The following is a 24,797-nucleotide window of genomic DNA, read 5'->3' on the forward strand; positions in this document are numbered from 1 at the left end:
CTGTCAGCCATGCGTTTAATTAATGTGTTAATTAACAATGTTTTGTGTCTATTTTTTTTTTTTGGACAAGTAACTGTGTAATAATTAGGATGAAGTACACCCAGGAGGTTGTTTTCCACATAATGAAGCCCTTCAGACCTTGTCCGGGCAGCCGATAAGCCTAGTCAAGCTTTATTCTGCGAAAACATCCTCCAGGATGTACTTTATCCCTTATATAAAATAAAATAAATAGGTGCTACAATTATGTTTACTGTTTGTTCATGTTAGTAAATACATTAACTAACATGAACTAATACAAACTTATTGGAAAGTGTTACCGAAATATTTACAGATAATTTAGGCGATTACATTTACAAAAATATTTGGTTTATTCTGATTGTGTTGTCAGGTGTCTGCATTTCGAGAGCATGAGAAGGACTCGTATCGACTGAGCTGGGGTGCTGAACATCTGGATAATGTGGTGCTAACCAGCACTCTTCTGCAGTCAGGGTTAGTAAGTTGTATACACACTCAGACAGAATTGAAACACAAACACACTTGTCACATACAGCAAGAACGTATAAAGATGTGTATCTTTGGTCAAAACTGGTATGCATTAGATCCTAAAACTTTGAAACATTATAGCTGTTCTTTTTTTCTTCTCATTATTTTAAACTCTCTCTCTCTCTCTCTCTCTCTCTCCCTCTCTCTCTCTCTTCTCTCTCTCTCCTTGATTACACTCACGTCATCTCCCTGAATCACTCGGTGTCTCTCTCTGCTCTTCGTGATTGTGTGTTTTGTCCGTCTTTTAGCCAGTCTACCCCATGCCTTGACCATGACAACAGCAGGTGATCCTCCACTACTCTTGCTTGAGTCCCATTGCTTTCCATATTCACAATACATTATTGCATGTTAAAATGAGCATTTTTGTGCTTATTCAAATTTTAATATGCATGTTTTGATAAACTCAGTGAGTCATGTCTCAGTATTCATAGAAAACCTGTGAATAATATGCAATATTATTCAGTACTTCTCACATGGGTGGTATGAAACTGGACACACTGCGTTTCTCAACTCCTACGCAATTTATTTTCCCAGTACCTCTCTAGCATGTTCATTCTATATTATCTAATCTCCCCAGATAACTGATCTTTTTCAAAGTCTTTCTTTATGAACTTCATTTTTTTATGGACACTATATAACTAAACATTAAAGCAACACTTAACAATAACATTATTATACAACGCATCTGGAAAGTTTTTATACTGTAGCGTTTTTTTTTTTCTTCATGTCACAGCTTCATTCCAAAATGGATTAAATTCGTTTATTTCCTTAAAATTCTACACACAATACCCCATAATGACAACGTGAAAAAGATTTTTTGAAATTGTTGCAAATTTACTAAAAATAAAAACTCTGAAAAAAAAACATGTACGTATTCACAGCCTTTGCTCAATACTTTGTTGATGCACCTTTGGCAGCAATTAAAGCCTCAAGTCTTTTTGAATATGATGCCACACTAAAACAATTTACACAAAAACCACATGAACATCACATGCGCTTCAAAACATGTGAAACACACTTGGAACACATGTGAAACGCCTGTGAAACACACATGAAGCATTTGCTTTTAGTACATTTTCATGTAAAGAAGAAAAATCACATTTCTTCCACAAGAAAATGTTCCAAAACATGTGTGTTCCAAATGTGTTCCCTGTATGATTTTAACGTGATTTTCTGGGTGCTTTTAAGGGAAAAGCTGTGGTTAAGCTGTAAGTTTTAGAAACAATCATTTACACACTATTTCAGTATTCAAATTCACTGTATTGTTGGTGATGTTTAGCTCTGTCACTTGCTTTGTTTCTACATAAACAGCTTCCTGGTCAGTTTTATGGTGGATGCTCGTGGTGGAGCCATGCGTGGCTGTCGTCACAATGGACTACGCATTATTGTTCCACCTAGAAAGTGTTCAGCTCCTACACGAGTCACGTGTCGCCTGGTGAAGAGGCACAGACTGGCCTCTATGCCCCCAATGGTGGAAGGAGAGGGGCTTGCTGGCAAAATCATTGAAGTGGGTCCCACCGGAGCACAGTTTCTTGGGTAAGAAGTAGTGCAAAGTTTGAAACAAAAAAATTATGCTTTATCACTATGAGCATTTTTGTGTGTGTAAGACACTGTTAAATGTTCTCTCTTTTGTGGTGTCGACTGACAGACCAGATGAGTGTCAATGTTTGATGTGTCCTAACCAGAAGCCATATTGCAGTGTTTACTGTGACAGTAAAATTGTTTGTTAATGCTGAAACAGCATGCAAGGTTAACCCTTGAGATTAAGTGAATGGAAAACAAGACATTAGTTTCTTACTTAGTATTTTGTCTTGTTTTCCAGTACAAATATATAAAGAGTAAAAATAATAATTCAAATTTTCAATTATTATTATTATTATATAGCTGGTGGTTCATTCCGCTGTGGCCACCCCTGATTAATAAAGAGACTAAGCCGAAAAGAAAATGAATAATGAATTATTATATAAATGTATTTACATACATTTTTAACAGTCTTTATGTAAAAAATATTCCATTATAAGTTTTAATGTTAATTGTGAAATTTTGTTATGCAAATGGAATTTTCATTTATTATTTTCTACTTAGATTTAATGTTTTTATTTTTTACTTTTCATTTTAATCGTTTGAAATAAAAAGGTACTTACTTCAAAATAATTTTGTTGATTTACATAAAGTTGAAATAACATAAAATAACCCAGTTCAATCACAAAGAATAGTTCACCCAAAAATTAAAATTTACTCACTATTTGTTCATTCTCAAGTTGTCACGGGTGTAGGGTGGGGAAAGGAGTGAGGACTCAAGTGCAGGGAAACTGATGTTTTTTTATTAATAATAAAATAAAAAGCAAAACCAACAACACTGAGGAAAAAAAAACATTAACAAAAAGGCAAAAACAAACTAGACTGGGCTGGCAGGAAAGAGTAGGGCTTGGACAAGACTGGACACAACAGGACAAGGTGATTAACGTTGACAAACTGGCACAGGACAGCAGACATGAGGAGACTATAAGCAGAAATAATTACCAAACAATTAAACAAACAAACAGGTGAACTGAATAAACTAATAATGGGTTAACAAGGAGGATGGGATCGGACAATAGACAGGAGCACATGACACAAGGAAACAGCACAAGATATATGCTCACGTAAAAACAGGACTAGAATTCGCAGCCAATGAGAGAACCCATTAACCGTGTATTCACATGAAACACGACACTAAAGCACGCAGCCACAGTAGCTATGTTTCCAAAAATGCGAATGAAATTTTCTGTGGTAGGAGAAGCGGCGTAAATCTTTTCTTCATCTAATAAACGACTTGAGCCTCAGAAGACAATCCTGACATGCAGTGAACACGCGATGGCGTTTGAAGGTGTCAGACACGGAGCACAGACACTCTTAATTCTGGAGGTCAATAATAATATAATAACAATAATACTTAAATGGTAAGGCATTTTAAAATGACCAAATCAACAATTCAGATGGTTTACAGTGTGCTCTGCCTGCTGGTTTGTCTATTCACATACATTTTGATCATCACATGATCTCTTATAACAAAATCACATGACCTTTTTTAATGTGCATACTGGAATTTGTGGGGTAAAAGTGTTTCCCTCATAGTTTTTGCGCATCTTTTCTTATGGAATAAAAAATTTATCCTACTCAGTTATGTGCATATGTTTTTTATGCGCATTTGCAAAAAAAATAGGTGGATGGAAACATAGCTAATGTAAACACCAGGCCACATGCCTAAACAACACCAACACAAACAGATCGTAATATATGGGTACACGACAAATAAAACACCTACCGTGCACTCACACATGCATCAAGCATGTTTCATCCCAGCACCAACTAAAACCAAAATCAACTAGACTGAGGGCGTACTCACACTATGGACATTTGCCTTGAACCAAAAGCATGCTTGTCCCTCTCCTGTCTCCTCCGACGGCCCGCACTCACATTACATTCGGGCCTGGCCATCGATAATGTTGTGTTCAGTAAGCGCTTTCGCTCAGCACAGTGGAGATTTCTTCAGTTATATCGTTTAAGTCATTTGATATGCAGTGACACGCAGTAAAAATATTGCGCCGAACAGATCAGCCTCTGCTGATGCTCATAAACAATTATAAAGTCCTCCTGCTGCAGGAATTAGGAAGTTTGCTGAAGGTGCAACTGTTGTGCAGTGAGGGGTTTGCATCTTTAATAAACTACGACAGTTTGCGTTCATTGAACAGTAAGAATCCATATGAAACAGTCCCTTAAAAATCACGTCTTGCTTTCAGTTTCGGGCTCAGGCACCTTTTGCACTCACACACAAATGTACTGCGCCAAAGCCCAAGTGAACCGCACACCTCTTCGAACCGGGCCAGGGCTGGCCAAAGTGAACTGTGCTTGAGCCCGATTCAGAGCACTTACACTTCTGAAACAATCCGGGAAACGGGCCTGGGCACAGTTCGGATAGCAGAGTGTAAGTAGGCCCTTATACGCTGAAGATAAAACAGCAAGCTGCAAACAAAACAAACACAAACACCAGGAAGAAAGTGCGCATCTTAAGCATGCCCAGACCTTAAACAGAACCGCTCACAGCCCACGCGCAACCAAGACGGCGCTCATTCAAAAGATGAAGACAGACAGGAAATATGAGTGCTCGACTCAAGAAAACTCAAACCAAGCACAACATACTAGACAAGACAAGACTAATGTCTGGACTCTGCCACCAAAACAAGAATTAACAAGACTGTAGAGGCAGAATTCTGACACAAGCGTTTATAAACCTTTATGAGTTACTTTCTTTTGTTGAAAACTAAAGACGATATTATGAAGAAAGCTGAAACCTGCAACTATTGATTTCCGTAAACAAATAGTATGCAAGTCAATGGTTACAAGTTTCCAGCTTTCTTCAAAATATCTTCTTTTGTGTTCAACAGAAGAAGAAAAAAAGTTTTGTAACTAGTGAAGGGTGATTAAATGATAACAGAATTTTCATTATTTGTTGAACTATTCCTTTTAAGTACCAGAAGTAACACTTTTTTCAAACTGTTAATTTTTTTCAGCTTCATTTCCATTAACAAAATGTTTATAGTTAGTTTTGCAGTCCTGGGGCCTCATGTATCAACGCTGCGTACGCACAAAAACTTTGCGTACGCCAGGTTTCACGCTCAGAATCGCTCACGTTTGGATTTACTAACAATGAACTGAACGTGGGAATTTGCGCAGGTTCACGGCAGCTTTCTGGCAGGCGTACGCACATTTTTTGTGCGTGTCTGTTTTATTTCCATTGGCGACTCCTAGAGGCAGTTGTGTTAAATTCTTCTCTACAAAGTGTCTGATCCTTGCAATGGCAGCTGTATGAGACGGGTTCATATAGTAGGTATGTAAGATTTCCATACCATACAGTTGACCAGCTAAACATTAAAGCACAATTTGCAGCGGTCGCCTGTTTTCCCAATGTAATCTGAGCTATCTACTGCACGCACATTGCTATAAAGACACTATCTGAAGATAAATTTGCATGCGTGAATCAGAAACATTTCCATTCAATAAATGTGCAAATAAAATATGATGCACAAACTTATTAATGATTCCTACTTGTCTTTCTCGTGATAAATAGTGGGCAAAATCTGATATGTAGCGGGAAAAAAAGAAGAAAGAATTCATCAGACGCTGGATTCGAACCGAGTTTGTGCTCGAACGTGTCAGTATATGATCATATGCTTCTTATGAGGTGCGCCACTGAGACTGCTAAGAGTACTGCAACAGTTTACAGATATAAACCACACTATTTCTTTTGTAAATGCACTCAGTGCGATGTTCAGACCCAACTGTGTTAACCGTATCAGCTAAACTCTCCCACTCTATTTTTTTCTTTTGTTGTTAATTCCGGAGAACAAACTTGCAAATAACACCGCTTTTCTCCGTTCTACCTCCGAAAGCAGCACCTCCAATTCACATTCTGTTCAAAGTTTCTCTTTTTGTTTGATTTTGCCGTTGCTTTTTCGTTGGGTTTTTCCATTAGCATAGTCATTAGCATATTCATACGGGGGAGGAGGCAGGGAGGGGTTTTGCGCTCGTGCATGTTGCGCTCAGTTTCACGTTCATTCGGATGTACAAAAGAATATGCGTGAGATTCGGCGTACGCAGTGTTTCATACATCTGAAATTTTTTCTGCGTGCGCACATTTACAGCTTTGTGCGTACGCAATGTTTTAGTAAGATTTCCACGCAAGTCTTCGTACATGAGGCCCCTGGTGTAATGTGGAAAAACCCTGAAAAATATCGCAACTGGTTAGGACAAAAACTCATGTAAGAGCTTTAAGTGTTCATCAGGCATAGTTAGGAAACTTGTCATCTCTAGTTTGGAGGAACACAATGTTCCTCTGAAGTCAATGGGGTTCACAGTGTGCCTTGTGTGTGTGTTTTTAATGGCTGCGATCGGAACAGTAAACTGCACCTCCCAACAGCCCCTCCTCCTCTAAATGAGGGTGAAAGTCTTGTCAGCAGAATTCTGCAGTTGGGTCCACCCGGCACCAAATTCCTCGGGTAGGACAGATCCTGACGCCAAAAATCTACTGGATACAACCCCCCCCCTCCCTAATTATTTTATATACATCTCCATCTCCAAGATCTTCCTTTTATTTTGTCTTATTTTTCAATCTTTGTTTTTGGAAGTTTTAAGGTGTTTATGAATTTACCTTTCCCCCTTTTTGCCTTTTTGATATCATTTGATTTTAATCTTTAAACTGTCTTCACTTGCTTAATGTATGCTGTGTGTTGCATTATCCATTGTTTTGTTTGTTCTCTTTTTATATCATGTCGCATGCCACATTTTTCTGTTTTTATGTCCTCAGTATACGTAATATCTATTTCAGACCAACAACCCTCATTTTGAATCGCATACAAATGTAAAGAGGTGTACTTGGCTGAAGTAGTGCCCCATATTTTCCAGGCCTGTAATAGTGGAGATCCCGCACTTCGCTGCATTGCGTGGGACAGAGAGAGAGTTAGTGATTCTGCGGAGTGAGACGGGAGAGAGCTGGAGGGAACATCACTGTGAGCATACAGAAGAAGAGCTCAATCAGATACTCAATGGCATGGATGAGGGTGAGTAAGTCCTGAAGGCACACAGAAACAACACACACTCAGGTTAAGCTTAGCCAGTTGCACTACAATGCTCTTTCCCCACCATTTGATGAGATGATGTTTCTAGTCAATTAAGAGACAATGCTTCTGTGCCATTGAAGACTTTTTACGGTAATCCGTGTTTGAGGTGTATCCGCTTGAATGGGACATCACACAAAGCGGCTTCCGGGTCCAAGCACTCTATCAAACTGTATAGGGAGACTCATGAAATGGAAATAATAAACGTTTACAAAGGGATGTAATACTTTCGAAAATCACGATCACAATATATATGTCCATGCCTAATATCCGATGGCCAGAAAGCCCAGAGATTGTTGTGTACACTTTGTCTTTATATGCAATTCACTTTAATGTGTGATATGAATAAAAAGTGATAATAAACGGATATTTTCTCAATTTAAATGACTAGCGGCTTGGACTTGGATACAGTATTACATATGTCACCAACACGCACCACTTAACAAGCGGATTTTGGTAAGGGAAGCCTATCACATGTTATGAAGGACTTCTAGGCCTCCTGGATATGAAATATAAAGACGATCGATGTAAGTGTAGATCAGATTGCATGTAAAAATGAAGAGTTACATAAGTTTCTTTTAGCGAAAGAAGTGAAATTCACCGTCAATCTGGTTAAATTTATAAAGCTGTGTGAATGTTTTACAAACTTTTTTGCCAAAGATTTAGCTTTTTTTATGAAACCTATCTGCATTTAAGAGTTGATATGAACAGATAAAAATCAAATAAAATGTGTCAGTTTCTTATTTTTATATATAATTTGGTCATATGTTCAAAGTAGAAAATATTCTGAGGGCCATCAAAAAGAAAAAAGCAGAAAAAAAGCAGAAAAAAACACGGGTGGGGAAAGAGTTATAAAATAAGTATTTTATGCTCACCAACACTGCATGTGTTTGATAGAAAATAGTCAAAAAATATGAAGTAAAAGAGAAATTTATTTTATTCTAGTAATTGCAAGCCTGAATTTTCCGCCTTGTCTCTGGATCCTTCAGAAATACAATATTATAATGATTTGTTGTAAACACTTTCAAGATTTGATATATATTATTTTTCTTTCAGAATTGTTTGAATTGTAAACTTGAAAGAAAGAAATCTTCTGTAGCAGTATAAATGTATACAAATATGAATAAATATTTTACTATGATTTTCGGAAAAAAGAAGTGTCAAAGAAAGTTTGGTGTCCTGTTGGACCGTATAACAGATCTGTGAAAAGTGTAGATTTTTTTATTGTATTGTGAGATGTTCTCACAGAAATATAACCACAATTTATATACACTTACTTGAATAGAAACAAAATCTGATTTAATACATCTCTTAAAGTGCCCTTATTTTAAAGGTTTCTCACTTTTCTCTTATAATAGGTTTACATGCTCCCAAGAGGCAGTGGTTAGCACTATCGCCTCATAGCAAAAAAGTTGCTGGTTCGAGTCCCGGCTGGGCCAGTTGACATTTCTGTGTGGAGTTTGCATGTTCTCCCCATGATTAAATAGGTTTCCTCCAGGTGCTCCAGTTTCCCCCCACAACCCAAATATGAATTGGATTAACTAAATTGGCCGTAGTGTATGAGTGTGTGTGTGTGAATGGGAGAGTGTATGTATGTTTCCCGGTACTGGGCTGTGGCAAGCAGGGCATTCGCTGCATAAAACATATGCTGGAATAGTTGGCGGTTCATTCCGCTGTGGCGACCCTTGAGAAATCAGGCACAAAGCCAAAGAGAAATGAATGAATGCTCCCAAGATCAAAAAAACATTTTTATTTTCTCATAATATGCAATTTAAATCACCTTAAATCTTAAAGAACCTCAGTTGTTTTGTTTTGTTCGTTTGAAGTGGTGCTTTAAATACTTGAAATCTCCCTTGAAAAAAAAACATGTTTTTTATATATTGGTATATGGTAATGATATTTGTAATTTTACTCCCAGAATTGGACCCTCCTGAGGAGCTGGAGAAAAAGCGAATCTGCCGCCTCATCACACGGGATTTCCCACAGTACTTTGCAGTGGTGTCGCGTATTAAGCAGGACAGTCATCTGATTGGTCCAGAGGGAGGGGTGTTGAGCAGCACACTTGTTCCACAGGTCCAGGCTGTGTTCCCAGAGGGAGCACTCACTAAACGCATACGTGTGGGGCTACAGGTAATCCACTCAGATTTTTTCCAACACGGTTTTAAACATAATAGTTTCAATAACTCATTTCTAATTACCGATTTATTTTATCTTTGCCATGATGACAGTACATATTTACTAGATATTGTCTACATACTAGTATTCAGCTTAAAGTGCAATAATTATTATTAATAATTATTATTAATTATAATTAAGGATTATAAATTATTAATTATTTTGACCATAAAATGTTTTTTAAAAATTCAAAACTTATTTTATTCTAGCTGAAATAAAACAAATAAGAGTTTCTCCAGAAGAAAAGAGATTGATAGGAAATACTGTGAAAAAATCCTTGCTCTGTTAAACATCTTTGAGAATTTTTTTTTTTTTAATTACAGGAGGTCTAATAATTTTGACTTCAAATGTATATGTCAAATCGTGTAATGTTAAATAATGCAATTTTTTTTCTTAAAGTGACACGGTCATTAAATGGCAACTGAACATTAAAATAAATCAGGTTTATTTACTGCTCTTTAAACTATTTGACTTTAATAATCTTTGGAAAAATAATACAATTAAAAAAGTGTGATAAGATTTATGCTATCATTTTTTTGTAATCTAAATAGTTTATTCTCATTTCATTTTTTTTCTTATTGTTTTTAATGTGTCTTTTCAATGCTAATTATTTACTGTCTCCATTAAATCCTTTTAGTAGATTTTTTTTATGAAAAAGAGAATTTGCGTAAGCAGAAGTTGTTGGTAAATCTGGCCCCTGCTGGCTTTCTTATGACTGATTCAGTTGAGATTTGGAAGTTTATTAATGTAGCAGCAATTTTACAGTGCTTAGCATACAGTACACCCTCACAAATCTCTTTTAAATTTATATTTTTAATAGGAAGCTATTCAATATTAGTGTATATTTCTGCATATACATTAGATTAGTCAGTACGGAAGCCAAATATACGATGACAGTCTAAAATATAGTTCACCCAAGTGTATATATTAGAGAAAAATATTAAATACAAACAAAAAAAAGAGGAAAAATAAAAAAAATTGTAATTTAGTTGAAATTTTGTAGGTTGTCATTTTTTTTGCAATATTTTGCTTGAATTTAATTGTATTATCCTTTCATTTCTAAATATGTTTGGGGGCTAAAATATTATTTTAATAAATATATCTGTTTAATAAATCTGTTTTGTTTAAATGCACCAAAATACATTGCCTATATTCACTGAGAAATAGATAACAATATTCATTTTTAAATTGGGGTGTACTCAATTATGCTGAGCACTGTATGTATGTAAAGGCAATCACATATTATGCTGAGAAAGTAAGACTAAGGTGGCATTTTATTTTAAAGTCTTGTTCATTGGTTCTCATTCATAGTGAAAATGTAAAAAAGAATATTCAGATTTTATGGGTAAAAAATATCAAGTTTTTATCACTTGCATTTTTCTGTTAGGCCCAGCCAATCGGTGAGGACCTGGTCAGAAAGATCCTGGGTAACAAAGCTACATTCAGTCCAATTGTTACACTGGAGCCCAGAAGACGCAAGTTCCACAAGCCCATCACCATGACTATTCCTGTCCCTAAAAGCCCAACCAGTGACGGGACCAACAGTACACCCACTCTACGACTGCTATGTAGCATTACTGGTATGTGAGAATAAAGTGTAGGAGTTTATCTAACAGGAAAAAAACGTTGCATAAGTAAGCCATTAAAAGGTGTGAATGGCTCTAAGATTTGTATTTTTTACAGGTGGGACGACTCCAGCACAGTGGGAGGACATAACTGGATCCACACCACTAACATTCATCAACCAGTGTGTTTCTTTTACCACCAATGTGTCAGCAAGGTGAGTTCGTCACAGTGGCAGTCTGTTGACAGGTTTCCCTTGGAAAATAATTTAACAGAACACTCCTCTCTATTGGAAATAAACTTATTTTACAACTCACCCAAAGCCAAACAGTTCAGTTTTACCATTTTTGAATCCATTTAGCTGATCCCTGAGTCTGAACATTACAATGGGTAGATCACAGCAGCCTGACATATGCAAAAGACTTAAAAACTTAAAATTGAACACAAAAATTTAAAACACAAAAGAAGAAATTTAGAAGAAAACTGGATACCTATAACCACTGGCATTCATAGTATGTAAAAACACTGCAGTGTTTGGGTGTTCTGTGTTTGTCTGAAGTAATTAGTCTACCATAATGTGTATATTCCTTACAAAGTATGAAGCTGATCGGTCAGCCCTTGACCCCGTGACTCGCGGTTTTCAACTGGTGCGCCTGGAAAATGCTAGCCAGGCGCCTTCATTGGAAGCGAAAGACGTGATATGTGAACAGCCCCATAAGCAGCTACGCTACTCTTTACATTCAGAAAATACCTTCACTACCGATAAAAAATCCCAATTAAGACTGTTTAAACTGCATTTAATGTATTTATTTTTACCAAAAATAGGTTTCTGCCTGTATTTCCACTTGAAGAAGCAAAAACTCGACAGCAACCATTTCAGCTTGAGTTCTCCAGCAATTTAAAAGAACATGCTTATTAACTGAAATGACAGCAGAACATTTTATTTAAAAAGAAGATTTTTTTTCCTAAAGTCTATATTTGTAATGTATATAACGCAATTACTTTGACTTTAATTACTGTAATCAAATTACACACATTTAAAATGTAATTTGCTACATTACTGTGCTCCCCAAAAATGTAATCAGAATACAGTAACGTGCTACACCTAACTCTGCTAGGAACTATACTCCCATTCAAGAGAAATAATCAAGAAACTTTGCTGTCTTACCAAGGTTGCAGCAGTCCCAATGATGTTATGCAGTGTTGTTACCTTGTTACTTATTTTAAAGTGCTGCATAAAATCATTGCACCTGCTGCAACCATGGTTAGGCAGCAAAGTTCCCTATTTATTACACCAGAATGAGTATAGAGAGAGTATAGTTCTTAGCCATATTAGCCTAGAAAATAGCAACTTTCCATTATCCATCTGTATTAGTACACAGGGTAACTAATTATCAAGCTATAAATGGAAAAAACGGTAACACTTTACAACAAGCACATGAATAATGATGTATTATATGTAAACTAAACATTACTTTATTATGAATTAATGAGTTAAGCCATGCGCCAATCATAAACTAACTTTAACTACAACATGAGTCACATGAGTTTAGGTGTGAGTAAAGGCTACCTTAATTACTTTGTTTCTACATGTTGTTAATTAACATATTAATTAACATTTAAGTTTAAGTTAAATGTAACTTTACTTGGAGGGTACATCATTATTAACTCATCCTTAACTACTCATAAACTCCTGTACTTAAACTGTTCATGTTGATGTTGACAGAACACATTTTTATTGTTATTCAGTGTAAATTTCTTAGACGGATGTCCACAAGGAGTTCATTAGTAATTAAGAATGTTTTGATGACGGTGTGCCCCTCCTAGTAAAGTCATGATATAATTATACATTAACATATCATGAGTTCATGATGGTTAAATTAAGCATACACTAATGTGGTAATTAATAAATTATTTAACAAACAAGCATGTACTAACAAGTAATTAAGATAGCCGTCATACGCATATAAACTCATGTGACTCATGTTGTAGTAAAAGATTAAGTTTATGATTAGCGCATGCATTAACTCATCATTAGTTCATAATAAAGTAATGTTTCCCTGCTGAAAAATCCAGCTTAAACCAGCCTAGGATGGTTGGCTGGTTTAGCTGGTCGACCAGGCTGGTTTTAGAGGGGTTTTGGCCATTTCCAGGCTGGTTTCCAGCTATTTCCAGCCTGGTCTTAGCTGGTCAGGCTGGAAAATGACCAGCCAAATCCAGCTAAAACCAGCTTGACCAGCTTGGTTTAAGCTGGATATAGCTGGTTTTGGCTGGACTCCCAGCTTGGCTAGGCTGGTCAAGCTGGTTTTAGCTGGTCATCTCCCAGCCTGACCAGCTAAGACCAGGATGGAAATGGCTGGAAACCAGCCTGGAAGTGGCCAAAACCCCTCTAAAACCAGCCTAGTCGACCAGCTAAAACCAGCCAACCAGCCTAGGCTGGTTTAGGCTTGATTTTTCAGCAGGGTTAGTTTACGAAAAAACAATCAAAACTCTTTTGGTCTAATTCGATTCAATGATTTATGCTAAGCTAAGCTCAAAGTATGCTAATGGTCTAATGCAATTCAATGATTTATGCTAAGCTAAAAGTATGCTAATGGTCTAATCTGATTCGATGACTTATGCTAAGCTAAGCTAAAAGTGCTCCCACCACACCAAGAGATTGAATGAATGGATTCAAAAATGGTAAAACTCAACAGTTTACTTCTAGGTGATTTGTAAAACAAGCCTATTTCCAAACTAAGTGGACATTTCCTTTAATAATATATGTTTTTTTCTCAGGTTTTGGCTAATAGACTGCCGTCAGTGTCAGGAGTCTGTGAACTTTTCCAGTCAGCTGTATCGTGAGATCATTTGTGTTCCTTATATGGCCAAGTTTGTTATCTTCGCCAAGACATTGGATCCTATCGAAGCCAGACTCCGCTGCTTCTGTATGACTGATGATAAGATGGACAAGACTCTGGAGCAGCAGGAGAATTTTACTGAGGTGGCCCGTAGTCGAGATGTTGAGGTAAGTGTGGTTAGCTAGTCTTTTCATTGCGAAATGCAAAAAAATAACCTGTTCTTAGCCGGCAGCTAGCTCTCTCACATGGTCGCCCACTGAAGCTAAGCAGGGTTGTGCCTGGTCAGTACCTGAATGGGAGACCACATGGGAAAGCTAGGTTGCTGCTGGAAGTGGTGTTAGTGAGGCCAGCAGGGGCCGCCCAACCTGCGGTCTGTGTGGGTCCTAATGCCCCAGTATAGTGACGGGGACGTTTTGGATGAGACGTTAAACCGAGGTCCTGAGTCTCTGTGGTCATTAATAATCCCAGGATGTCCTTCGAAAGAGTTGGGCAAGGGTGGCCAACCCTCTTCCTGGAGAGCCACCTTCCTGCAGATTTTAGTTGCAACCCATATCAAACACACCTGCCTGTAATTATCACGTGGTGTTCAGGTCCTAATTAATTGGTTCAGGTGTGTTTGATATGGGTAGCAACTGAAATCTGCAGGAAGGTGGCTCTCCAGGAACAGGGTTGGCCACCCCTGGAGTAAGGGTTTAACCCCAACACCCTGGCCAAATCTCTCACTGGCCTTTGTCCATCATGGCCTCCTAACCATCCCCATATGATAATTGGCTTAATCACTCTGTCTCTTCTCCACCAATCAGCTGGTGTGTGGTGTGCGGTCTGGCATAAAATGGCTGCCGTCACATCATCCAGGTGGATGCTGCACACTGGTGGTGAATGAGGAGATTCCCCCCTATGTGTAAAGCGCTTTGAGAGCCCAAAAAGTGCTATATAAATGTAAGAAATTAATTAATTAATTAATTGTTCTATATTTATTTTTACAGGTACTAGAGGGAAAGCCAATCTTTGCAGACTGCTTCGGCAATCTGGTCCCACTGACTAAAAGTGGACAGCACCACGTGTTTAGTTTTTATGCCTTTAAGGAAAACCGTCTTTCTCTCTTTATCAAAGTAAGCGATTGTCATTTGTAATTCTAATTATATTAGATAAATGTGGAGAAAAACACAATGAGTTATAGTTTATTTATTGTCATGAAACAGTATATTGCTGGTTGTTTTAACAGATTCGCGACAGCACTCAAGAACCGTGTGGTAGATTGTCTTTTACAAAAGAGCCAAGAACTTATCGAACTCTAAATCACAATGCAATATGCAATCTGAACATCTGCCTACCTGTCTACTCAAAGGTAAGTGCAAAACACTCAACTAATGTTAACTCACAGCTACACACTGTATACTAAGCAAATGCATACACAAACACATCAAAAGCCAATAGTTTTTATTTAGGGGCCGTTCACACCGAACGCGCATTTATGATCCTAAAACACAAAGTGCACGTACTGCCTTTTTTGTTGACAAGAAAAGAACGACTGAATCAGCTGGATACAGTGCGAGAGTGTTGCTGTTGATATTAATATCATTTTAATAATTAATAATATTGTGATATTGGTGCTTTGTGAAGTCGTACTGTACAACTGTGGATCCGTTGTTGTCCTGACAACACAAACACTGCAGGCACCACAACGAAAACCCCACCTCTGCTTTCCTTTGAATGTAGAATGAAAAAGACGAGAGTGACGTAACACTCTTTATCTGCTCAGAGTTGACTTTTTTTCAACTGAGAGCGCTCAGCATGCAATGGTAAAAAGTGAGGCACAGCAGGAGGTTAAAACACCAGGTGCGCAGGGTGCAATAGCAGCTCGCAAAACGCTTGCGGCCATTAGTAAACTATTTAAAAGAGGTGGCACTCAATGCATAAACTGCGTTCCTTGTGATCTGCCCCTTAAAGGGCCATGAAACCCCCCTGTCTCGGCGGGGTGTTTTCACACCTCTAGTTTGAAAAAAGTCAGGCAAGTGGGTGAGTCCAGCTCTGTTTAGGTGGGAGTGCTGGGGAGGAAAACAGGGAAGGGTTTGCAAAAAAAAATGGTTTAAAGTTTTGGTTTAAACAAGCGCTGATTTTCACAGAGGCAAAACAACACACAGACCCAGAGGAGAAAGACAGTGATTATGTTTACCCGGACAACTTTAACTGCAGTTTTGCACTTTCACTTTCATTCAGGAACATTTCATGCATGCCCCCCGTGACAGACCAGACATTGGATTGTATTTAGTTAAGCCAAATTTAAACTGACTGTTGTATTTTTACTCTTAAGGATTCTGATTCAGACCAAGATGCAGATGAGGAGGTAAATACCAATTTTACACACACACAAAACGTTTTCATTGCAAAAATGCTAGTGCTATTAACGTTCTTTGTTTTAATGCATTTTCTTTATAGAGTGAGAAGACACATGAGAAATGTAAGCACTATTCAAGTCAATTATTTAAAATATTTATAATCTAACATTATGTGTAACGTCTTGTAACTGTAGGTTACCATTTTATTAGTTCACTGTATTGTAGAAAGCATATTAACAAGTGATTATATATATAACAGAAGTTAGGTGCAAAAACCTCTAAAAGCAATTTCATATTTTCTTCTAAAATTAGTATTTTTCTCTGACTCCTGTATGTAGGCTCAATAAATTTACTTTTATAGTGACGAATAATTACTTTTCAAATGAAATAACTGAATATAAACATCGAAGGCTGAGAAAAATGCTCATTTTAGGAGAATATTTCAGACAACATTTAGAGGTTTTTGCATCTGAACTCTTCATTTGTGGATCCCTGATTGCTGTGCTATGGCTGATTAACATCACTTCTTTTATTTTTATGTTTAATGGTCTGCTGTTTTCATAAAACATTACATTCAGTTCTATTCTCTCACAGTAGTATCTTACTTCTGGCATGATGTTTTTTTTTTTTTAAATGTTTACTTAATAATAATAATTTGAGTAAAGTTCTTTACATGCCAAAAGGGATACTAAAAAACAAACCATTCTCCTTGAAAACAGAATCAAATAGAGCAGGCACATATTAATTTGCCTGTTATGAAACCACTTAATTTGCTTGTCACAAAACTCACCTTTGCATGGATCATTTTCCTTGCATGGAAATAACTTGACTTACACATATTATATTATTGTACATGTATGTGTGTGAAAGTTTGTCTGCTTAGCCTGAATGTGTGGATATTTATTTTTATGAAAATATGCATAATTTATGTGACATTTTTCCCTATCACTCACATTCTTTGTTTGATTTGATTCACTTGTGTTTTTTACCCCTCTCCCCCTCCTTAAAAGAAAAAAAATCCTTATAATTTCCTCCAGTCTTAAAACAAATTCCCATATGTTAAACAACTCCATGATTAACTCAAAGTTCTACATAACTAAACAAAGCCATAGCATTTTATAATTATAAAGTGATTTATGGGAAAAGCCTCTGATTTGATCTCAGTGCTGTTTTAAGGGCATATTGGTTTGAAAATGCTTTCTGTGTTTGTATTGACACGGGCTCTTCATGTTGAGAACAATCTTGAGATGCCTCATTGGTACAGCTTCACTCTGTGTTATGATTACTTTCCCCATTTGTTCTTTGTGCACAGGTTTATGTGTTACTTTTTCTTACCCTTTGTTTTCTTTATACTTGCCTCGTGCAAGCGTATGAGTGGATTCTTGAATCAATATAACATGTTTAAGCAAGTTATTTCCTGCCCATTTCCTGTCTTCACTCTGTAATTCTTTTGTAATTGCTTTGCTTAACTGCTCCTATGCCTTCCCAAATCCTTTGGATCCGAATTTAGACACATTTATAGATGTTCATCATTCTATCAGGTAGTTTCCTCATGATGTAAACTAAAGAGAGTTTGTATTGCTCCTGCCCTGACTAGTTTTCCAATGTCTTTTGTCCTTTTCATTTCCCCCTTTGTTCTTCACAAACACTTTGTTCTGTTAAAATGGAAGATTACGATGGATCTGATTCAACAGAGCTTTCCATGCTGCAAATCATACATGATCCTGCTACACTCGCAAGTCCAGATCTGCTTTCAGAGGTGTCTGATATGAAGCAGGACTTGATTAAAGTATCAGTCCTTCTAACTTCTGAAAAGTCATCCTCCTCTAATACTGGAAAACGATTAAACCAAGCTGCAGATGAGGAAGTGGATGAGCCATTTGAAATAGTTGAAAAAGTGAAAGAGGACTTGGAGAAGGTGGAGGTGATCCTCCGGGAGGGAACAGTGGATGAAATTGGTGCAATTGGAAGATCTGTTACCATTGATGATGAGGAGTGGGTGCTACTCAGTGAGCAGGATGTTGATGAATTCAAAAGCAAAAACATCACTGAAGTCCAAGAGACACTTGTTCAGGAAGTTCGAATTATAAGAGACACTTTGTCTAGCTCTTCCCCTAAGAGGGATATGACAGGGATGGTTTCGTATCTTAGCAATGACTTAGAACAGTGCCTGCAGGAAATGCCTGTGCCATCTAGTCATTCACATGATGTGGATATTGTTCAAGAAAGCTTTAAAGAGGTTGTTTTGGCCCGTGGTAAGCACCGTCCAGCAGAAATAAAAAAGCCAGCAAGGAAAAAGCGCAAAGAGAGGGAGTTTGCAAGTGGCAGTTCAGAGGATGACTTGGAAAGGATGAGTAGGAGTCAGTCTGAGGAGTCTCTTGATGAAGATGCAATTATTGGTGGATCTGAATATGTCTTTGGATCTGTTCCTGTGTCTCCAAAGGTTGTAGAAACTCCCATTGGTTCCATTAAGGACAAGGTTAAGGCACTACAAAAGAAAGTTGAAGAAGAAAAGGTGACAGACAGTCAAAAGTGGAATTCCCAAAAAGTAAGTAGTTCCCAGAGGACTTCCTATATTGCAGAGACTGAAAAATCATACCAGTATCCTCCAAAATCCCCAAAATCTCCAAGATCACAAACAGAAAGGCTTGAGGAAACCATGTCAGTAAGAGAGCTAATGAAGGCCTTTCAGACTGGCCAAGATCCATCAAAAAGTAAGTCTGGACTTTTTGAGCATAAAGCAATAACAACTGTTACCTCTGAAAGTTCTGATATGACGCAGGTTACCACAGCATTTGATAACCAAATGACAGTAACAACCCAACATTTACATGAAGGAATAATTACAACTGTAACATCTGAAGCTTCAAGTTCTGATGTTGTTCAAGTTCCTGTAGCATATAATGCCCAAACAGCAATCTCAACCCAACATTTACAAGAAAAGTTTGCAGTAGAAAATGAGATTCTTCAAGAATTGTCTACTGACCCAAACACTATTCTACATAAACCAGTGATTGGTGATGGCGAATCACTTTCAACAACAACCGCTCAAAATAAAGATGATCAAGCTGTAACTACCAAGACTATTTTCAACTTAAAAGAAGAAAAAGATTTAGATGACCGGCTCACTAAGCTTAAAACTCACCAACATGAAAAACCATCTCAGGAACCAGGAAGATTTGAGACTGAGAAACATGTTTCTTCTGAGCTACTAGGAAACAAAGAAATTGTGATGCTACCCTCTGAAAATCAAAGTTCTGATGTGATGCTTATTGCTCCAACATATGATGGCCAAATGGCAGTAACAACCAAAAATGAACAAGAAAGAGACCTTCTAATTGTACATTCTGAAGCTACAAGTTCTGATGTAATACAGGTTCCTACAAAGTTTGATCACCAAATGATAGTCTCATCCCAACATTTACAAGTAGTAAATAGCAAGATCCTTCAAGAACCATCTATTGACCCAAACACAGTCTCATCCCAACATTTACAAGTAGCAGAAAGCAAGATCCTACAAGAACAATCTATTGACCCAAACACAGTCTCATCCCAACCTTTACAAGTAGCAGAAAGCAAGATCCTTCAAGAACAATCTATTGACCCAAACACAGTCACATCCCAACATTTACAAGTAGTAGAAGGCAAGATCCTTCAAGAACCATCTATTGACCCAAACACAGTCGCACCCCAACATTTACAAGTAGTAGAAAGCAAGATCCTTCAAGAACCATCGATTGACCCAAACACAGTTCAACTTAAGCCAGTGATCGGTGATGGGGACGCACTTCCAACAACTATAAGTAGTTCTTGGTCCATTAAAAATAAAGATGAAGAAGTTGTAACTTCCAAAATTGTCTTGAGCTTTGAAGAGGTACACTCTCCAGAGGACCTTCTAGTAAAGCCTAGAACAATTGACCAACATGGAAAACCATCTAAAAAAACAGGAAGTTTTGAGACTGAGGAACAACAAATGACTTCTGAACTACTTAGAAATGAAGACATGGGGTTGAAACCTGAGAAAATGTATTATGAAGATAACATCTACCAGAACAGGAGATTGTCTGTGGAACCTCAAATCAGCCCAGACAGGAAACCATCAGAGGACTTCAGTGCAGATATTAAGGCAGAACTTGAAGACAATCCTGAATACCTGCTCTTTAGGCGAACTTCAGGTGGAGCAAGTAAACGTCACATGATGTTTAGTGATGCTCTTTCTAGTGATGATGAGCAGATACAACAGATGGCTGTGGATCCAAGTAATTCAAACATAATCACTGCATTTGCTACTGCAATGGTGCAAGGAGAATCTTTACTTCAAAGTGAAGTAGATGATAGAGCCTTGGAAGGAAGTCCAGATGGTGACAAACATGAAGCCTGGGCAGACTCTCCTGGTGGTAGCATAGGCCTGAGAACTCCTCACTCAAGCTCAGGCGACAGTGAGAAACACGAGGGACTTGCTGAAACTCCTCAAAAAAGCCCTGAAATCCTAGTTTTATCTTCCAGTACAACTACTAAAGAAACAGAAGACCAAGGAAATCAGGAGACAACTCACAAAACAAAAGTGTTAATATCACATGAAAGAAGAGAAATGGGTGAGGATGACAAATTATATTCAGTAACTTCCAAAATAAGCGAAACAGAATCAACATCCCCTCATGATTTTGAAACTGAATCTCCTTCTCTTTTCACCGAAACCGAGTTGCCCTCCAATAAAGATTCTAAAATACGTTCTTCTTCTTCATCCACCAGAACAGAGACATTATCTTTTGCTAATACAAATACATTAATTTATGACACTATTAAAGGTGTGAAATGGGACAGTGAAGCATCAGCACATAATATGAAAAGTGATTCATCTTCTAGAGACAGTGTGAAGCTGATAAAAACAGATGTAATCACAAAGTCCGAGAAAATACTTGAACAAAGCCAAGATACACCAGATAGACCTTATAGTTTAGATGATCTGCAGCCTGCAACCATGAGTGACTTTAAAATTGTCTGTCGAACAGACTCACTTGAGACTACTCCTATCAGAGAAGATGGGTCATCCCAAAAAACCCCAGACTCTATTGAGCCAAGCCCAACCAAAGAGTCCCCCTGTCAAGACTCTTTAGAAGGAAGTCCCACTGGGCAAGAATCTGGACAGTTAAGTTTTACTGAAAAAGTCTTCTCAACAAATCAGGCTTTTGTTTCTGACTCTAGGGAAAATATAGATATTGAAATAGGTTCTGAACAAGACATCCAGTTAGACAGTGAGTCATCCCAAGAGTCCCATGAGACTCAAGATATGCAGTGCCTTTCCATCACCCTGGACCAAAGAGAAAATTTACTTGAAAGTGAGGATCTTCATGACTTTGATGTTTTACAAAGGCAATTCACTCCAGAAGAAGAGATGTTTAAGATGGCTGCAAAGATTAAAACATTTGATGAAATGGAAAAGGATGCAAAAGTTAAAAAGGTCAAATTTGATTTTGAACAACCAAAGGAAGAAAGGCCACCACATTATAGTTCACTAGACACAGTGTTAACCAAGGAATCAGAAGACAAGTACTTGGAGAACCTGAATGAATCTGGCCTGTTGTATTCTTCATTGTCGGATGATGATTATTATAGTCCTGAGTCCCATAAGGTATCAGGACAAACAAGTGAAGTTTTAGAGACACCAGACAAACATGAGCAAAACCATACCCATTTGAAGACTGTTGATTTGCAAGCATGCACAGATATACCATATATGCAAAAGCATGTCGATAACAAAGAAGATTATGACCAGTTACATTCAGAGTACCATAGTAAAACGACTGATGAGACTAAAACTGAGATTGAGCTCATTACTACACCAGTAGAGAGCAAAATGGGATTTGAGCCAGACACTGATGCTGATTCAGTGTCCCCTGTTGAGAGCACAACATCTGAAAAAGTAAATGAACCCATTTCTCCCATTGATATCGTAGGCGCGACTGCAGCAAATGATTTGCAGGATGAATCTCAGCTATATTTATGTGATTATGAAGAGAAGCCAGGAGAAACCCCAGGATCAAGTCCAATAGACTTAGTTCCCTGGAGTGCTGGAGTAGAGGATGATGAGGCATTTGATGCACAAATTGAAGATGAGGAACAGAAAATACTTGCCTTTAGTACAGACAGGCAGTCCCATGGAACCACCCCTGACACAACTCCGGGACGGTCACCAACTGAAGAGGGGACACCAAATCCTTTTCTCTTCCAAGAGGGAAAACTATTTGAGATGACCAGAGGTGGGGCCATTGACATGACTAAAAGGACAATGGAGGAGGAAGAAGAAAGGTTAGCCTTTTTCCCAATAAATGAAGATCCAAGTGAGGAATTTGAACGAGTCAATTTTAACATTAGTGAGTCTGATGAAGTTGCTTCATTTGAGTTGCCTTCTAATGATTCTGTAAATCAAAACACAATTCCTGAGGAACTTGAAGCAAAGTCTGACAGCCTTAATAAAACTGGAACCAAGAGTGTTCAACCAGAACATCTAGAACCAATAGAATTTTCTATACAAAATAAACCAAGTAGCCCCACAGACAATAATGTCCATGAAGACACACTGATATCAAATGTTGATACCACCACTTACACAGTTACACAAACAATTCATTCTGAGCAAGACTTGGAATCCTCAGATTCTTCAGTGGAAGATGAACATATTTCTGTTGTTGAAATGCCTATATCCACCCAAGTATCTACAATTTTCTCTAGTGCCTCAGTTCACACTACACGTGAAGATCAGTTTCAGACATCATCTTTAATGTCCACTTCATTCAAGGATATTGCAGCTGAAATTGAAGACACAACATCTAAACCAAAAATAGCTGTGAAAGCAGCCAGCTTTGACCAAATTTTAGAACCAGGAGACTCTATTGAGCAGAACCTAAGGCCTAAATCTGAAGCAGATACTGGTGACTCAGAATGGTCCATGTCTGTTGCAGAAGATCCGATTAACATAGACAGAATCTACACCATACCAAAGACTTCTTTCTCCCAAATGCCTGTTTCACCAACAGAGACTCCTCCACCTTATACTGTATCCAGTCAACCTAAACTTCCTGCTGAATTCATTCAGAATCTGGACTCAAGTAACACCAAATGTGATGAAACTAAAAGAGACAAGTCCTCTACTGACTTAGGGATAGATAGTAATTTGAAAGCAATTCGACCTCCGTCTGTAGGCGATGATGTCTTTGAGGCAAGACCCAATTGGGAGGATTGTGTGGAGACACAGATGCAGAGAATCTCAGACAGCACTACCCCAGAACAAAGTAAAGGTATCTCTACTTGGCACTTGCCCCTCCCCCCTATTAATTATTCCAAAATTTATCTTAATTCCATGAAAGTCTCTTTTCTTTAGATTTTTTTTGTATTGTATTTGTTTTGTGTTGTATGGTGTTCTGTTGTTTATGTATTGTGGTGTTTTGTGTTGTACTGTCTCATCTCAGTGTTGTCTTGTGTGTGTCATGTTTTGTGACTTTTTTATGTCATGTTTTATTCATTTCAACATCAGTGTAAACAACATGAATACTGAAATCTCAAGATTGACTGTCTCTACATTTGTTTACTAATATTAGTTTCTGTGCAATGCATGCCCACTACTGCATGTTTCGTCTCAAGAATAATAATACTAAAAAACACCACAAGGGCACATTTTCAGTGTAAAATGATTTAAAAATATATATTATGGCAAGTATTATGTAACAGATTTCCACTTGCTATGTTGTCCATACAAAATGTTAAAAAAAACAACAACCCAGCACTGAGTAGCACTTTTGCTTTTTTAAATGCCACCTTAAGAAACTGAACGTTAGAAACTAAAATTAAAGAGATGTGCTAATGATAAGATAAACAACTCTACTCATGTGTTTATGTGATATCTAAAATATCACTAGTTTCTAGTCCATATTATAGAGTCAGACATGGCTCATTAGCAGTCCAAGTAGTTCATAAAGCAAATGAAAGTGTTATCTGAAAGCACATCTATCATTAAATATTATTGAAAAAAGCTTTGACTGATGTTTACAGTGGACTGGCATGAAGATGCAGATAGAAAAGAAGAGACTTTGGCCATCATTGCAGACCTTTTAGGTTTTAGCTGGACAGGTGAGTCAGTATAATTTTCTTTGAAAGAAGGAAGTAAAATACTTTAAGATTCCATTTCCAGCAAATTATTTCTCCATTTTCAGAGCTGGCCAAAGAGTTGGAGTTTAATGAAGATGAGATTCAGCATGTGCGTGCTGAAAACCCAAATTCACTGCAAGAGCAGTCTCATGCCCTCTTACAGCGCTGGGTAGAAAGAGAAGGGAAGCATGCAACTGGTTAGTCCTGCTTATATACTCCTTTAACAGTGAAAAGTAAAATCATTGCATATTGAAATGCATTTCAATTAATATATTCCAATTATGTTTCAAATTCCACAGAAGACACATTGATTAAAAGACTCACTAAAATAAATCGCATGGACATTGTTCATCTTATTGAGATTCAAATGCACAAGTCAATTCAGGAACAAACATCAAGAACATATGCAGAGATTGAAAGGACCCTGGACCACAGTGAAGGTATGAAAATGGGTTCTTGTTTTCCATGAAAGGATCCTACATGCAATAATGTAAAGCCTAAAAAAGGTCTGACGAGAGTCATAGTAGATGTTTTTG

At 37.6% G+C, this 24,797-nt stretch overlaps 1 protein-coding gene across 50 annotated transcripts in view; it reads left to right on the forward strand.

Moving 5' to 3' along the window:
- Positions 1–24,797, forward strand: part of ank2a (ankyrin 2a, neuronal) — a 134,253-nt gene that overhangs the window by 93,479 nt on the left and 15,977 nt on the right. For 12 of the 50 annotated variants that reach the window (XM_068221008.2, XM_073949406.1, XM_073949405.1 and 9 more), the window contains 17 exons: positions 389–489; positions 792–827; positions 1,855–2,079; positions 6,483–6,581; positions 6,988–7,142; positions 9,118–9,329; positions 10,762–10,954; positions 11,058–11,154; positions 13,716–13,944; positions 14,764–14,889; positions 15,003–15,125; positions 16,092–16,124; positions 16,217–16,238; positions 17,787–23,414; positions 24,166–24,243; positions 24,327–24,458; positions 24,561–24,701. In XM_068221008.2, the coding sequence (XP_068077109.2) occupies positions 389–489; positions 792–827; positions 1,855–2,079; positions 6,483–6,581; positions 6,988–7,142; positions 9,118–9,329; positions 10,762–10,954; positions 11,058–11,154; positions 13,716–13,944; positions 14,764–14,889; positions 15,003–15,125; positions 16,092–16,124; positions 16,217–16,238; positions 17,787–23,414; positions 24,166–24,243; positions 24,327–24,458; positions 24,561–24,701 (7,630 nt within the window). The remainder of the gene's footprint in view (positions 1–388; positions 490–791; positions 828–1,854; positions 2,080–6,482; positions 6,582–6,987; positions 7,143–9,117; positions 9,330–10,761; positions 10,955–11,057; positions 11,155–13,715; positions 13,945–14,763; positions 14,890–15,002; positions 15,126–16,091; positions 16,125–16,216; positions 16,239–17,786; positions 23,415–24,165; positions 24,244–24,326; positions 24,459–24,560; positions 24,702–24,797) is intronic. The other 38 variants (XM_073949435.1, XM_073949417.1, XM_073949438.1 and 35 more) reach the window with 7 other exon arrangements.

This window comes from Danio rerio, chromosome 1 (assembly GCF_049306965.1).
Source record: "Danio rerio strain Tuebingen ecotype United States chromosome 1, GRCz12tu, whole genome shotgun sequence".
NCBI classification, from domain to species: Eukaryota; Metazoa; Chordata; class Actinopteri; order Cypriniformes; family Danionidae; genus Danio; species Danio rerio.